This window comes from Arabidopsis lyrata, assembly GCF_000004255.2.
Source record: "Arabidopsis lyrata subsp. lyrata unplaced genomic scaffold ARALYscaffold_8, whole genome shotgun sequence".
In the NCBI taxonomy this organism is placed as follows: domain Eukaryota; kingdom Viridiplantae; phylum Streptophyta; class Magnoliopsida; order Brassicales; family Brassicaceae; genus Arabidopsis; species Arabidopsis lyrata.
The window spans coordinates 18725439-18740707 of record NW_003302548.1 but is presented as its reverse complement, the minus strand read 5'-3'; the positions used below and the strand labels follow the sequence as shown (position 1 = coordinate 18740707).

The following is a 15269-nucleotide window of genomic DNA, read 5'->3' as shown; positions in this document are numbered from 1 at the left end:
TCAAATATGATTATTTAATGCTAATATAACAAATTTGAACTAATTTCCTAAAACCTCTCTACCTAATTAAAACATAACTATATGATTCTCATTTCACTTTTATATGATCTTATATTTATATTATTTTGAACTATTATAAAATATATATACTTAATAAAAAAAATTCGATTTTTTTCTGCATTTGCTATGATTCAAATTTTTTAAAACGGATATATATTACTCAATCGATGAAGAAAAAAGTATGTGTACAATCTTTTTTTTTTTTTTGACAGCAAGTATGTGTACAATCTATATTAACATTTTTTGAAAAACAAATTTGCTCGTTTAATCAGGTCGTATTTTTTTTTTACTCTGACCCGGAATTGAGTCATTCAGATATTTTCTTAATTTCTACAATCATCTAAAACGGGACAATATACCACGGTGAAATCTTAAAATTAACAAATCGAAATACAATTATTTAGTATTTTAATATACATTTTTAAAATATTTTTACGGGTTGGTCTAAAAACACACACTAATTTGAAAATATATATATATATATATATATATATATATATATATATATATATATATATATATATTATAGAAACTATTTGAAAGCAAACTTTTAAATTGACTCGAATTATATGTCTTTTAAATAAAAGTGTTATTAAAAGAAATAACAAAATGATGTTTAATTTTACGGGACATGATTATATGGTGGGACGGGTCGGATTTGGATTGATATTAATACGGGATAATATATCACGGGTGAAATCCTGGGATTAACAAATCAAAATACAATTATACAATTTAAACACTAAACAAAACAAATACAACTTAAAATTTTCATTTTTAGTTACAACGCATGTGACTCGCAATGTACAACAAAAAATATTATATACAACAAATTCATCAGTTTATAAAAAGACAAAAAAAATCAAATAATTAACCCGTGGTGTACCGCGGGTAACAATCTAGTTATTTTACATAAACCAAGAGAAAAGAGAGCTTTATTATTAGGCGCGCGTCATCTCCCTCGCGACACATATCATAAGACAGAGAAGAGGAACGAATCTCAAGACGTTACGTATTAGCTTATAGCCATTATTAGTTTTGTCTCTTCTACTAGTTCGTTGGTCGTCTTCTTCGTCTTAGTAATTCCATGATTCTTCTTCCTTCTGCTTCACCTTCCCGATGACCCTCTGCACAAGCCGCGATCATGACGCTAAATCCTCCTCCGTCGCAGCAAACGCCTCAGTCGCCGCGTCGGATTCCCAATCGCCGCGTTCTCATCGTCGGGAATTACTGCCACGACGTTCTGATCCAAAACGGATCCGTCGTAGCTGAAACACTCGGCGGCGCCGCCTCTTTCATCTCTAATGTCCTAGATTCTTCCTCTGTATCCTGCGAATTGGTCTCCAAAGTCGGACACGACTTCAGATACGAGGTTATCCACTCTCCGATCGTGGCTCCGGACAAAGAAACCACAATTTTCGAGGCGTATTTCGATCTGGGAATCGATGGGATCGGTCACGCTGATCGGGTGTTGAAACGGGTCTCTGCATGTGATCCGATTCTTCCTTCGGATATACCCGATTCGAGATTCGATTTCGGGATGGCTGTTGGAGTCGGTGGCGAGATTTTACCGGAGACGCTTGAGAAAATGGTGGAGATCTGCGACGTTGTTGCTGTGGATATTCAAGCTTTGATTAGGGTTTTTGATCCCGTGGATGGAGCTGTGAAGCTTGTTGATTTGAAAGAAAGTGGATTTTTTCACATCTTGCATCGAATTGGATTCTTGAAAGCTTCATCAGACGAAGCTCTTTTCATGGATGTTGAACAAATGAAGCAGCTGTGTTGTGTGGTGGTGACTAATGGTGAAAAAGGGTGTAGGATTTATCATATGGATGATGAAATGACGGTTCCTCCGTTCTTGGCGAAGCAGGTGGATCCTACCGGCGCCGGAGATAGCTTTCTCGGAGGTTTGGTTGTTGGGCTTGTAGAAGGTTTGACTGTTCCTGATGCTGCATTGTTAGGGAACCTCTTTGGTTCCATCACTGTAGAGCATATTGGTCAGCCAAAGTTCGATTTGATGATGCTTCAGGTTTGATTTGTTGTCTCGTATTAGATTATTGAATTGCATGTTGTGAGGGAATTGCAAATGTCTTTAATATAATCCTAGTAAGAACCAGTACCAGATTTTTGTTTGTGTTTAGTTTCTCTTATTAGCAGTAAGAACCAGTACCAGATTTTTGTTTGTGTTTAGTTTCTCTTATTAGCAGTTACAACCTTGCAGCTTACTTTCGATAGGTTTCCAATATGAAAATGTGACAAATCTTCACATTTGTTGTTTAAGATTCTGCTGAGAGAGTCTTTTCTTGTTTTAATTCATTCTTAATATAGCAGCAGTTGTGTTCAACATAGGTTAGATGCAGGAAAAAGTGTTGTTAAGCATTAACGGAACAATGTGGTTAAGTAATAAGAGAATTCAAAAGTATGGATCTCTTGATGTATATGTGAGTGTTTCTGTGTAGTATCTTTTATAGTTTTGTCTGTTGAAATGAGGGAAGTATTGGATAGAAATTGGACCACTGGCTAGTGCAAGTGAACATTATGCTTTTTAGAAGATTTATTGCGTTTGTGTATGCTTAAGGATTTATCCCTTTCATCTGTTATTGGCATCTTCCATTTACTAACTCCTGTCTTTGTGACAAATCTTCACATTTGTGATTTGCAGAGAGTCAAGGATGAGGTACAGAAAAGGAAGAAGCAATGTAACCTCTCTAGCAGCCATAAAAATGATCACAATGAGTTCCATGAGCGTCTAAGTCCAGCTCGGTTTTCATGCGTAGACTCTCAACTTCAACCAAAGTTATTGGTCAATGGTCACTCCTGTGACAGGTGATGATGATCGGTCCCGGTGAATACGAATCTTGAATCACTACTAACAAAGCTCTTCTGAGTTGTGTAAGCTTCCACACGTTGATGAATTTTGGAAATTTTAGTGTATAAAACGCGATGACCATCGTCTTCAAACGCTCTTTGTTGTCGCTATCGTAAAGTTTCTTAGCAAGTCCGCGTTTCAAATTCGAAATGAAGATGTCAAATTTTTTTAAAAAGTTTTGGATAAGATGATTTGACTAAAAAAAACTGATCAAATTAACGAAAGTCAACATGGGAAACGTAAATTTGACTGGTTCACGGTTGAACCGGGAGACGAAACCGGTTCAATATATGTACAATCAGGAGGAAACCGCGTTCGGTGTTTGATTCGTGCGCGTGGATTAAAAACGGGGTCACGATCAGGCGCGTGGATTGACGTGGCGATTCAGATTCCCAATCAAATCTGGACGAGCAAAATTTCCTCTGATATTGGCATCTTCCATTTACTAACTCCTGATTTACGGTTAAAACTCCTCTTCCCTCTCTCCGACGTTTCTCGTCGGAAATTTGGGTTTAGTTTGTTCTGCAGATCGGAAGAGATTCTATTGGTGCGGCGTTGACTCGATTTTCTTCTATAATCGTGCGATAATGAAGCAGAAGGGCCAGCATAAGAAGAAGAAGAAGCGATCCTGCGCCGCGAAATCTTCCGGTGATGGAACGGCGTCGGACGGGAACAAAAAAGATGTGGAGGAGGAGAGGAAAGACGGTGAAGGTACGAAGGAGTTAGAAAAAGTTGAAAAAAAAATTATCGAATCGTTAATGGAAGCCTTTTGCTCGGTTTCAATGGAGGAAGCGATGGCTGCTTATAAAGAAGCAGGCGGAGATCTGAACAAAGCCGCAGAGATTTTGTCGGATCTGGTGGAAAGCGGCGATGATCCGTCGACGAGTTCGGTGGCGAGTGGTTCTTCGGGTCAGGAGACCGCGTCTACCTCTGAGTATGGGGCTGGTTCAAGCTCTAGCTGTAGCGAAGATTTGACTAGAGATAGATGGTTTAAGGGAAACAAGCAGAGTAGAGTTATTGCTGCTACAGGGATGGTTTCTTCTGTGATTGCTAAGGATTACTTGAAGCCAAACTCTGTGCGAAAAGAGTTTCCTATGATGGAAAGGTCTAAAGAGCTCTGTGGGAACGGGAAAAAAGCTGCGGATAGAGAGAAAGCTGAACAGTTTCTGAATTCAATGCTTGGAGATGATTGCGAGCTTAGCATGGCTGTTGTTAGAGATGTTTTGTGTGAGTATTTCTTCTTCTTAGTCAGTTAATTTCTCCATGGGAAAAGATGTTATTGGAGCTGTATGATCCTTAATAGTTAGTGGTATTCGAAATAGCCGTAATATTGTTATGAAGAGAGACTTGATTGTTCGACAAATTGACATGGAAGTCTATATTTTCTTTGCAGGTCAATGTGGCTATGATGTCGACATGGTAAGCAGAGATTGTCTTGAAACTTACATGGGGAAGTATTTGGTATATTGACAGGGAAGCTCCTGAAATATGCTGATACTTGCCCGACCATTTATTTTAAAGCTTAATATTGTTTTCTTCTTAGGCTTTGAATGTCTTGCTTGACATGTCTTCTTCATCAACTGATGATTCATTGAGTGGTAAATGTTTCGGCATAGGCGCCAGCGGTAGTGTAAGCGATTGCTTTTTTTTTGGTTTTCTTCACAGATCTATTTATTTGGTTTTCCTACACAGTAGAATAAAGTGCAATCCCTGACATTATTTAACAGCTGGCAGAGACATCTTTTGATACTGATACTTCTGAAAGTGAACTTTTCTGGGGTGTAGATAGTCAAAGGTACTTCCATTTGATTCTTAGGCTTTCTTCTGGTTATTTCAATTCACTAATTTTGGAATTATCAGAGTTGATTTACACATTAGTTACAAGATAATTAGCTCTCTGCAACTTCTCCTTGGTTTATCTTTAATCAGTCCTTATCCTCTTCTGTGAAAGAACAACAAACGAACTATTTCATGTGGAGGATTCAGTTCACGAAATGATATTGACAGCCAAAACATAATTGCTTAATTTCAACATTATGGACGAGGTCAAAACTAAATATGTGGCCTTCTTTTCTTCTTTTTTTTTCTGAATGGTAGGGATTACGCAAAAGCTCTCATGAGTTCTGAAGATCCTTTTGCAACTACCCAAGGAATTGATGAGCTTGGTCTTCCACAAAAAGTGTTGGAGTCTCTGTTCAACATTCGCCAGAGTCCTAAACATGAACCAAAGACAATGAGTTGGAGGAATGTGGCAAAGAAAATGCAGTCACTTGGCATTGATACTTCTTCATCTAGTGGGGAAGAGCCTCAGCCTAATACGTTTGGTACTTAACCATGGTTTCTTGATTTTAGTATTTGCATATATAGCTGCAAATAGCAGGCTCATTTTGCCATGAGTTTGCAGGCTCCGAGCTTCTGATGTATGTTGTTTTACCCGATGAAACACTTGGCAATTTTTGCTTTGGTGTCATTGGCATAAACATCTGAGGTTTTGACTGCTTGTTTGTGTTGCGTTGCAACTCTTGAATTATTCTTTCTTACTCATGAATTGCATTACCAATCAATCAATCAATACGTTTGTTGCAGTGAAGGATGACAGTTATCATGAACTTAGAAAAGGTGCAAATGACCAGTGGAATGTTACGAAGTCCTACTATCAAAAAGTAAGTTTTACTTGCTTCCGTATATCTGGCTCTGGTAGACTCCTCAATTAATGCATTTATTACTTGGTTTAAGGCTGCTGAAGCATATTCAAAAGGAGGGAGGGCTCATGCGGCTTACCTTTCTGACAAGGTGCATCTCATTCACGATTTATGTATATCATGCTATTATGGCATTTTGTTTGGAAGTATGACATAAACTTGTGTCTTTATTCTTATAGGGGAGGGTGGCATCTAAATTAGCTCAACGGGCTGATGAGAGGGCAAGCCAAGATATATTCGTCGCAAGGTTAGCTGTTTTGATGCTTTATGAAAGTATGCCGATACGCGTTCTCTTTTTGTTGTGGACTAAGCCGTTCTCTTTTTGTTGTGGACTAAGCCATTGTTTATGACTATGCAGAAACAAAGGTATAGAGAATGTGGTAACCATTGATCTGCATGGTCAGCATGTTAAACCAGCAATGAAGCTACTGAAGCTACATCTCTTATTTGGATTATATGTTCCTTGTGAGTACTTACCAAACTCAAAGAAATCTTTTCTTCTTTAGTAGATCATCATCATCATCTCATCTTGTCTTCATAAACCCGAGATAATTCCTTCCTCCTAACAATTGTGAAATCATCCAGCCATTCAGACACTACGAGTGATCACAGGATGTGGAGCTTCTGGGTTTGGGAAGTCTAAGGTGAAACAATCAGTAAGTTATTTCAACTCCCTTTCACAGCTAAACCGAATACGAAAACAAGAATTTAGTATTGCAGTCATGGTATATGATTGTTATTTATGGATGATCAGGTGATAAAGCTGCTAGAAAGAGAAAAGGTTGGGTATTGTGAAGCTTTAGATCTTAAAGTTTATATCTGTTTGTCTATATCTGATGCTAGCTCTGTTTGTTAAGTAAATGTAAGTGAAAACTAAACTAAAGTCAGGTTTTAGCTTTAGATCTTAAAGTTTATATCTGTTTGTCTATATCTGATGCTAGCTCTGTTTGTTAAGTAAATGTTGAGCAAAACTTATAAGTATTCCTTAGTTTCCTTTTCCGAATTTCACGCTATTTATTAAGTTATGAAAACACTTCATCTGACACAGACAGAATGTATATTTTCCGTAAACTCTTTTTTAGGAGTTTGTTAATATATATGTTATTGTGTCACTTTTATAATTTCTAAAAAAGTAGACCAAGCATAACGGTATAAGTGCAGGGTTTTTGCTAGTGGTAGACGTTTGTGCATGAGACAGACATAGCTTGTGTAAAAAGCAGACGGTAAAAATAAAGCCAGAACGGTAGAATCTTTCGTTAAGTGACTCAGAGATCCGTTTTAACAAAAGTCATCAAGCACTAGAGCTCACATCAATGGAGGATCAGATGGAGAAAACTCCATGAGAGCTGAGTTACAGAGGAATGAGAGCTGAGTTACAGAGGAAGTTCACCACTGTCCACGATCACCACTTTACTCTTAGGAGTTCCACTCTGATTTCCTTCAGCTTCGATTTTGTACACCACATCCATTCCCGTCACTACCTTCCCGAATACCACATGCCGCCCATCCAACCTGCAAGCTCTCTAATCAGCAGACGGAAACAACAATTCTATTCCACAATTGAAACTCTTATTAAGCTTAGTAAAGTACCAATATGCCCACTATTGTCAAACAACTTGAAAGCAAAAGATAAGAAAGTGGATTTATGTGTTTGAAATTCGGCTGATTTGGTACTCACCAGCTAGTTGTTACAGTTGTGATGAAAAACTGTGATCCGTTGGTGTCTTGACCGGCGTTTGCCATTGATAGGAACCCTGTGAAAAAGTAAAACAATTGATAAGGTAAAAACCTCTGCATACGCAAAAAGCCGAGGTAAACACAGAATACTGAAGAAGAGCTCACCTGGACCAGTATGCTTGAGTTTGAAGTTCTCATCAGCAAACGTCTCACCATAGATAGATTCTCCTCCCATTCCATTTCCATGTGTAAAATCGCCTCCTTGAAGCATAAAGCTTGGTATGATCCTGTGGAATGAACTCCCCTTGTAATGGAGAGCCTTCCCTTTCTTACCTATTCCTTTCTCCCCTGTGAGTATACAGTTTATGTAAGCATTCATATCAAGGTAGATAAACTACTATGCTGGCAAAGTTATCAAATTACTCGATTGACATAGGATGAGAATGAGCAATATATTCTTTTCTTACCTGTGCATAGAGCTCGGAAATTCTCGACAGTTTTGGGGACTGTCTTGCCAAATAGACCCATGACAATACGACCTGGACAAAAATCATCAATCGGTATGAGATGTTTTCAGGGGACAAGGCAAGAAGAAATCACAAAGCATTTCAGTAGTCTAACATAGAGCACAAGAACTAAATGCACCAGCATGCATCAAAAGAATAAATTTAGGAACAAGGTCATACCGGCTGCTTTCCCATCAATTTCGACATCGAAATAAACCTTGTGTGTGATCTCCTTCACGTTTTCTTTAGACTTTTTGGCCTGAAACATAGAACCAAACATCCATAGATCAATGTAAACACTAGATAGCAACCGTTTCATAATATTAACATCATTCCAATACATTTGGACTTAAATTAGGCGCACTTCATGAAGTAACTAAAGGATCAAATTCAGATTTTCCAAACAACCATATAGTAATTCAACAGACCTCCTTCAGATTCACATCTCAAACACTAGATGACTCACGATGAACGTATATAATGGTTTGTCTCTGATCCTACGGGAAATTATCCAAATCGCCCGCGATAAAGATGATGGAAACTAATATCAGAAACATGTCACATCAAACATCGAATCAAAAAAACAATCAACATGAAGACCTAAGACAAAATTTACCATAACCAATCGCAATCAAATTGGTATTATCTAGATCGTGCAAAATCTAAGAACTCAATCATAAACCTTTGCAGCTTATAGATCGAATAGTGAGAAGGAAACAAAAGAATGTACCTGAATAGCGCTTAGGGTTCCGAGAAGAAGAAGACTCCATAGAAGCAGCGTCACTGAGCTCGCCATCTCCTCGCACCGTTGTTTCTTCTCTACAGTCCCTTTTTTTTTTTTTTTTCCGTGTGCACACTTCTATTTCCACCAAAGCCACGTCGATATCCAATGAAATCCCGCCACCTGGCTTGTACGTCGTGTACAATTGTACTTGGGCCGCGGATCCTTTTAGAACCGTAATGGGCTAATGAGTGGTTATTTATAGCCCATAATCTATCAACGTGAAAGAATTCTATGATTAACAAATGATAACTCTCTTGATAACCAAAATAATTAATAATTGAAGGAGTTGGTAACCCTAATGGAAGAGATGGGAGGATCGGATACACAAGTCTTTTTTAATAATCTTAGTCAAATACACTCAACATCAATACCATAAGCATGTCACATTACCTTTGTTCCAGCTAATATTATTCTGGTTATATAACTTTATAAGTGGTTTTAATAAATATTAATTGTCAGTATCATTTAATTAAGCACGTTTCCATTCATATTAAGAATTCGTTTATATTAAAATATTGTCAACTTTTCATGGCCAGTCTTTTAGTAATTTTCTTTTGCTAGATCACTAATACAAGTTTTTTTTTTTTGGACAAATAATACAAGTTTTTTTCACAACTAATAACATAAAATATGTCTTTATTTTACTATTAGTAAAAAGGCAAGATAATTTCTTAACTTTTGGCCTAAAGGGCTAAAATGGATTTGGAAAGACAATAGACCTGGCATCTGGACCACCAATATACCAAACCCTTTTTTGTTGTCGCCTTCCTATTGCAACATATCTAATCGGGGTTTTTTTTTGGCCGACATCTGAAATCTGTTTTTCCAAAATTAAATTGAATTTCGCTTTTCCTTGTTTTTAACATAAAACATCATTTGATATAGAATTAAAGATATTCAACCAATAATTTTTTTTTTAGCAAATTATGTATTTAGTTAACGATTAATAACAATTAACAAAGCAAGATAATTTTATTTTTGGACTTTTGGTCTAAAAGTGACATCATGAATAGGAGGTACCGAAACCATGAACATGATGTTATATGTTTCACACAGATTCAAAAGATCTTATCCAAAGCTTTCAAAACTATACAGTTTGGCCCGCCACTTAAATCTATCAACAATATATTCAAACACCAACATCTTATTTTGATAAAGAAATTATGAACTTTACCTCTCCAGAGTGTAATCGTGCGGTGGATAATTGTGTATCGATATGTATGGTTACAAAACTTGCAATAATAGACGATATTCTTGGAGTTATTTCAATGGAAGAATGTATGTATGTGTGTTGTGAGAGAAGAAAAACAAAGAAAAAAACACAACAAAAGCTTTAGATCTGCATCTGTCCCACCAATGTAGCCACTTCTTTTTTTGTTGCTTTGCTATTTCAACATATCTGAATATTGCTTTTTTATTTAATCTCTATCTTGTGTTCACACTTCACACAATCATGAAAATATTGAAGAGCATATATTAGTTTGTGTTTTAGTTCATCTAGTAGTAGTTAGCTCTTGAGTTTTCAAATATCTTTTATATTATCTTATGGTAATTATGGGGAGGGACAAACAATTAACACCTGGCAATATATATCTCATCAGTAAGTACTATTTTTACTCATCCCTCTAAATTAGTCAATTTTTTTCTCTGGGTTTAGAATTAACGAGGATAATTGTGACTATTTGTAAATTATTACATATCTAAAGAAACGAGATTCAGTAAAAAAGTTTTTGTTTTTGTTTTTTTTTGTGTTCAGGTGTGAGCGTGTAAGAGAGGTTTGACGAGGTTTTCTCTGAAATGGTTTCGAAATTTTTTTAAAATATTAAAATCGAGGAACAATCTGAGTATTTAAGTAGAATCAGAAAAGGTACCACCTTTTCACATTCTTGGATCTGAAACAAGACGACGATACATACACATATACATACATATGGAGGGAAAAAGAGAGATGGGTAGTTACAAATTCTGTCTGATCTTCACGAGGAAGTTCAGGATGACGGAGTCTGGTCCTGTCGCTGACGTCAGAGAGCTTTTCGAGAAATACGCCGACGGTGAAGCTCACATGTCGCCGGAGCAGCTACAGAAGCTTATGGCGGAGGAAGGAGGAGGAGGAGGAGAAACAAGTCTAGAGGAAGCGGAGAGAATCGTTGACGAGGTTCTTCGCCGGAGACATCACATTGCAAAGTTCACCAGAAGAAACCTTACTCTTGATGATTTCAATTATTACCTCTTTTCTACTGATCTTAATCCTCCAATCGGCGATCAGGTTTAAACTTTAAATTTTCAAGTCAACCTCTTTTTTTTTTTTTTTTACCTGGGAAAAAAAGTTTCGGACTTTTTTTGGAATCTGGGATTGATTGTGTTTGTTTCTTGATAAAGATTAAGATTGAAAGATTACCGGACTTTAGATTCTCTCTGTTGATTTTACCGGAAAATCTCAGAATTTTTTTGGAGGTTTTCTCTCTCTCATCGCTATTTGACTCTTTTCTCTTTTTGCTAATTTCTGGATTTAGTGGCCTAAATTAGTTTTTGATCAGAGAAAATAAAATTCTCCTCTTTTGGTAGCTTCTTAGTGCTTATGAATAATCAAACCCAATAAAAGAGGTGAAAATGTTCTCAATGATATGTTCTTGGTGTACTCTGCTGCTGAAATTCTGGAATCTGACTGTTTGATTCACCTGTCTAAATTTAGAAGTTTCCATTTTGGATACTTTCTATTCGAGGAGTTGTTTACTTCTGCAGATCTTATAAGTAACCATTGTTGGGTGTTTATTTCAGGTCCATCAAAACATGGATGCTCCACTGTCGCATTACTTTATATACACAGGCCATAATTCGTACTTAACTGGAAATCAGCTCAGTAGCAACTGCAGTGAACTTCCTATTGCAGATGCATTGAGACGAGGCGTGAGAGTGGTTGAGTTGGATCTTTGGCCACGTGGTACCGATGATGTCTGTGTTAAACATGGAAGGTATATTATCTAGTTTGTATCTTGCTTTTGTATGGGTTGGTTCCATGGAACTGTATGTTTTCTCACTTTGATGAAACTACAGGACCTTGACAAAGGAAGTGAAATTGGGGAAATGTTTGGATTCCATTAAAGCTAATGCCTTTGTTACTTCAAAGTATCCTGTTATTATCACTCTTGAAGACCATCTCACGCCAAAACTTCAGTTTAAAGTTGCCAAGGTTTTTTTTCTTTTCACCCTATATAGTCTTCAGACCTTTAAAATTATGGTTCCATTTGTGTATATATGAATACCGCAAATTGTTTGCTCTTTCCGCAGATGATAACTCAGACATTTGGAGATATGTTGTATTACCATGATTCTGAAAGTTGTCAAGAATTTCCTTCACCTGAAGAGTTGAAGGAAAAGATTCTAATTTCAACAAAACCTCCAAAAGAGTACTTAGAAGCTAACGATGCGAAGGAGAAAGATAGTGGAGAGAAAGGGAAGGATTCGGATGAGGATGTATGGGGCAAAGAGCCAGAAGACCTTATTTCTACGCAATCTGATCTTGAGAAGGTTTGTTCTAGCTTTGCAACTGTATATCAAAATAACAATTGAAGCAAAAACTTTTAGCATCAAGGGTTTTGCTTGATTGTGCATGTTCATTTTCTCCAATTCATATTGTTGTTGATTGATTTCAGGTCACAAGCAGTGTAAATGATCTCAGTCAAGATGAGGAAGAAAGGGGGTCTTGTGAGTCTGATACGTCATGCCAATTACAAGCACCAGAATACAAGCGTCTTATTGCTATCCATGCTGGGAAGCCAAAAGGCGGTTTACGGATGGCTTTAAAGGTTGATCCAAATAAAATCAGGCGACTTAGTCTGAGTGAGCAATTACTTGAGAAAGCTGTAGCATCATATGGTGCAGATGTTATCAGGTATATATATCACATTCTAAATAAGCACTGTATAGCTAGTGTTTGCTCCTTGTATTTCAAGTTTAATATATTAAAACCCTCACAATTGAGCAGATTCACTCGGAAGAATTTTCTGAGGATATATCCCAAAGGCACAAGGTTTAACTCTTCAAACTATAAACCTCAGATTGGTTGGATGAGCGGAGCTCAAATGATTGCATTCAACATGCAGGTTTGTCTCATATCCTCATTTCCAGCATCGTCATCCAGGTTTTACTGTGATGAAGCTAAATAATAATTGAAAACATAAATGTAGGGGTATGGCAGAGCTTTGTGGCTGATGGAAGGAATGTTTCGAGCAAATGGAGGGTGCGGTTATGTCAAGAAGCCAGATTTTCTTATGGATGCAGGTTCTAATGGACAAGGTTTTTATCCCAAAGATAATTCGTGTCCAAAGAAAACTTTAAAGGTTAGGCTATAGAGTTGAACATTTGTTGGTCCCTTCATCGATGCCTTCCACACTTCTTGCTTAACATCTAAGAATGGCAGGTGAAAGTCCTTATGGGAGATGGATGGCTCCTAGACTTCAAAAAAACTCACTTTGATTCTTATTCTCCTCCAGATTTCTTCGTTAGAGTATGTGAACGGAACTTGATTTTTCCTTTATCCCTTATCTTGATTGAAATGGAACTTTAACTGGTCAATACAGGTGGGTATCGCCGGAGCACCTGTTGATGAGGTGATGGAGAAAACAAAAATAGAGTATGATACATGGACACCCATTTGGAATAAGGAGTTCATATTCCCGTTAGCAGTTCCTGAACTTGCTCTGCTCCGTGTTGAAGTCCATGAGCATGACATAAATGAAAAAGATGATTTTGGAGGTCAAACTTGTTTACCAGTGTCCGAGATAAGGCAAGGCATACACGCTGTTCCACTCTTTAATCGCAAGGGAGTGAAATACAGCTCCACACGGCTTCTTATGCGCTTTGAGTTTGTCTGAGACGCCATTTTTGGTGCGTGTATCCATCTAGATTTATATCTTCTTACTTTATTCGGTATGTTGTGTGTTTATGTGTCTTATGCTTCTTCATTGAGGAATAAAATTTGATCTTTTAAATGAGAAATATATAGATCTTCCGAAATTCCTTTCCTTTATGGTTTCGTTTATATATGGTACCAGTTTCTTGGTCTTGGGATGAAGTTTTATTAAAGAAGAACTAAAACAAAGAACTTCTAATGAACTTATTAATAACATTAATAAGCATCTCTCATCTTATCATAAAAACATAATCTGTTTATTCTTGTTCTGGATTATTTGGTATTGGATAGCTTAAAGTAGTTATTTATACGCATGAGGACTTATAGATCAAGAAGCTTCATATCTTTAGCTACATTGTTAGTTGTTTAAGCCTTTGTCTCTCTGTTTGCTGCACTAAACACGTGAAATTCTGAAGTGGAGTATATATTCTGGAATCTTTTGTTGTTATATGAATCTCTTTACGCCTATTAATCAATTTTCTTAGCATTGCTTTACATTTAACAACTTAAAGGTATATATTCTTAATCCATAGACAAAGACCACACCACCCATATATGCTTATTAGTGAAGAAAAACAGATTCTTGATTCTGTTTTATCTTTGGAAAGATTGGTAACTTACAGATGTATTGAGATTCTTCGACGACTTTAGGAGCATTTTAACAGTGACTTGAAAGAATTTGCATACCGTGAAATGTGGAAGGAAAGAAAGAAAATGAAAAGTGTTGAGAAACCCAATCGTTGAATCCATGAGCTTCCTTGAGCTACATCATATGCTTCTGGAATTAGATACCATAATACTTGTTTAAGCTGGTTTTTTGGAAAGTAAGATTTTTCAACATGAGTCTCTTGGCTAGGAATATATGAAAAAAAAAGAAGAGGAAAGCTAAGAGCACTGAGCACAAAGAGGCATACCAATATATAATTATAATAAAGTATGGAAGGAAAAAGAACGATTAATTTATATTTGATTTATGAGTATGAAGATCATGCCAAATATGCAGGAGTTGTTATGTAACTAAATTGCAGAAACTTTTTGAAGAGTATCCACGCGGTGAAAAATATAAATAGAGGTTGGCTGGTGTGATTGTGAAGTATCTTGTCGACTTTTCTCGAGCTGAGATTTCGATTTGGGGGTACAAAGACCTGGAATGAAGAGAGAGATGGGGAGATACAAAATGGGTTTGTGTTTCAGTGACAAGCTCAGGATGAACAGAGGAGCTCCACCTCCGGATGTAGTGACCGCGTTTGTAGAGTATACCGAGGGCAGGAACCACATGACGGCAGAGCAGCTATGTCGGTTCTTGGTTGAGGCGCAGGACGAGACTGAGGTGTTGGTTTCAGATGCAGAGAAGATCATAGAAAGAATCACATGTGAAAGACATCATATCACTAAGTTCTTGAGGCATACGCTGAACCTCGATGATTTCTTCAGTTTCTTGTTCTCAGATGATCTGAATCATTCAATTGATAGTAAGGTATCCAGTTTCAGTTCCTTGTTCTTTTTCTTGCAACATGGAAAGTATCAATCTCTGAGATTTTATTGTTTCAGGTGCATCAAGACATGGCCTCTCCCTTGTCCCACTATTTCATTTACACGAGCCATAATTCGTATCTGACTGGAAATCAGATCAACAGTGAATGCAGCGATGTACCTCTTATAAAGGCATTAAAGAGACGTGTTCGAGCTCTTGAACTTGACCTGTGGCCTAAATCTACTAAGGACGCCAGCGCCACGCTGTTGGGAGGATGGTTGGTGA

At 37.1% G+C, this 15269-nt stretch overlaps 5 protein-coding genes across 5 annotated transcripts in view; 4 read left to right on the top strand and 1 right to left on the bottom strand.

Moving 5' to 3' along the window:
• The first annotated feature begins 1005 nt into the window (after positions 1–1005).
• LOC9302362 (inositol 3-kinase) lies at positions 1006–3098 on the top strand. The gene is made up of 2 exons (XM_021033545.1): positions 1006–2089; positions 2723–3098. Exons 1-2 carry the CDS (start codon positions 1205–1207, stop codon positions 2888–2890), a joined length of 1053 nt encoding a protein of 350 aa, XP_020889204.1. The 5' UTR covers positions 1006–1204; the 3' UTR covers positions 2891–3098.
• Positions 3099–3266: 168 nt separating this feature from the next.
• Positions 3267–6487, top strand: LOC9300663 (SMR domain-containing protein At5g58720). The gene is made up of 12 exons (XM_021015807.1): positions 3267–4156; positions 4323–4348; positions 4473–4559; positions 4657–4724; positions 5027–5253; positions 5334–5378; positions 5516–5592; positions 5666–5722; positions 5811–5878; positions 5990–6096; positions 6217–6287; positions 6386–6487. The coding sequence occupies exons 1-12, from the start codon at positions 3517–3519 to the stop codon at positions 6485–6487; spliced, it is 1575 nt and encodes a 524-aa protein (XP_020871466.1). The 5' UTR covers positions 3267–3516.
• A 349-nt stretch (positions 6488–6836) lies between these two features.
• On the bottom strand, positions 6837–8658 carry LOC9302361 (peptidyl-prolyl cis-trans isomerase CYP20-1). Its single transcript, XM_021033551.1, has 6 exons — positions 8545–8658; positions 7995–8073; positions 7776–7847; positions 7474–7656; positions 7310–7385; positions 6837–7143 (listed from the first exon to the last, which is right to left on the bottom strand). Exons 1-6 carry the CDS (start codon positions 8608–8610, stop codon positions 7005–7007), a joined length of 615 nt encoding a protein of 204 aa, XP_020889210.1. The 5' UTR covers positions 8611–8658; the 3' UTR covers positions 6837–7004.
• Positions 8659–9796: 1138 nt separating this feature from the next.
• LOC9302360 (phosphoinositide phospholipase C 4) lies at positions 9797–13614 on the top strand. Its single transcript, XM_002866240.2, has 10 exons — positions 9797–10198; positions 10355–10864; positions 11377–11570; positions 11653–11788; positions 11887–12126; positions 12252–12490; positions 12584–12701; positions 12786–12938; positions 13019–13105; positions 13179–13614. The coding sequence occupies exons 2-10, from the start codon at positions 10529–10531 to the stop codon at positions 13470–13472; spliced, it is 1797 nt and encodes a 598-aa protein (XP_002866286.1). The 5' UTR covers positions 9797–10198; positions 10355–10528; the 3' UTR covers positions 13473–13614.
• Positions 13615–13703: 89 nt separating this feature from the next.
• The window catches only part of LOC9302359 (phosphoinositide phospholipase C 5), a 3376-nt gene continuing 1810 nt past the window's right edge, over positions 13704–15269 (top strand). The window contains 2 exon segments of the mRNA XM_021033560.1: positions 13704–14987; positions 15062–15261. Of these exon segments, the coding sequence (XP_020889219.1) occupies positions 14661–14987; positions 15062–15261 (527 nt within the window). The 5' untranslated portion in view covers positions 13704–14660.

Bases quoted from the DNA above. Each gene is read 5' to 3' on its own strand.
- LOC9302360 (XM_002866240.2), top strand. From the start codon at position 10,529: ATGGAGGGAAAAAGAGAGATGGGTAGTTACAAATTCTGTCTGATCTTC. The intron at 10,865-11,376 runs GTTTAAACTTTA...TGTTTATTTCAG, and splicing joins ATCCTCCAATCGGCGATCAG to GTCCATCAAAACATGGATGC. The intron at 11,571-11,652 runs GTATATTATCTA...ATGAAACTACAG, and splicing joins GTCTGTGTTAAACATGGAAG to GACCTTGACAAAGGAAGTGA.
- LOC9302362 (XM_021033545.1), top strand. From the start codon at position 1,205: ATGACGCTAAATCCTCCTCCGTCGCAGCAAACGCCTCAGTCGCCGCGT. The intron at 2,090-2,722 runs GTTTGATTTGTT...TGTGATTTGCAG, and splicing joins TCGATTTGATGATGCTTCAG to AGAGTCAAGGATGAGGTACA.
- LOC9300663 (XM_021015807.1), top strand. From the start codon at position 3,517: ATGAAGCAGAAGGGCCAGCATAAGAAGAAGAAGAAGCGATCCTGCGCC. The intron at 4,725-5,026 runs GTACTTCCATTT...TCTGAATGGTAG, and splicing joins TGGGGTGTAGATAGTCAAAG to GGATTACGCAAAAGCTCTCA. The intron at 5,879-5,989 runs GTTAGCTGTTTT...ATGACTATGCAG, and splicing joins CAAGATATATTCGTCGCAAG to AAACAAAGGTATAGAGAATG.
- LOC9302361 (XM_021033551.1), bottom strand. From the start codon at position 8,610: ATGGCGAGCTCAGTGACGCTGCTTCTATGGAGTCTTCTTCTTCTCGGA. The intron at 7,386-7,473 runs GTGAGCTCTTCT...ACTTTTTCACAG, and splicing joins ACTCAAGCATACTGGTCCAG to GGTTCCTATCAATGGCAAAC. The intron at 7,144-7,309 runs GTGAGTACCAAA...GAGAGCTTGCAG, and splicing joins ACAACTGTAACAACTAGCTG to GTTGGATGGGCGGCATGTGG.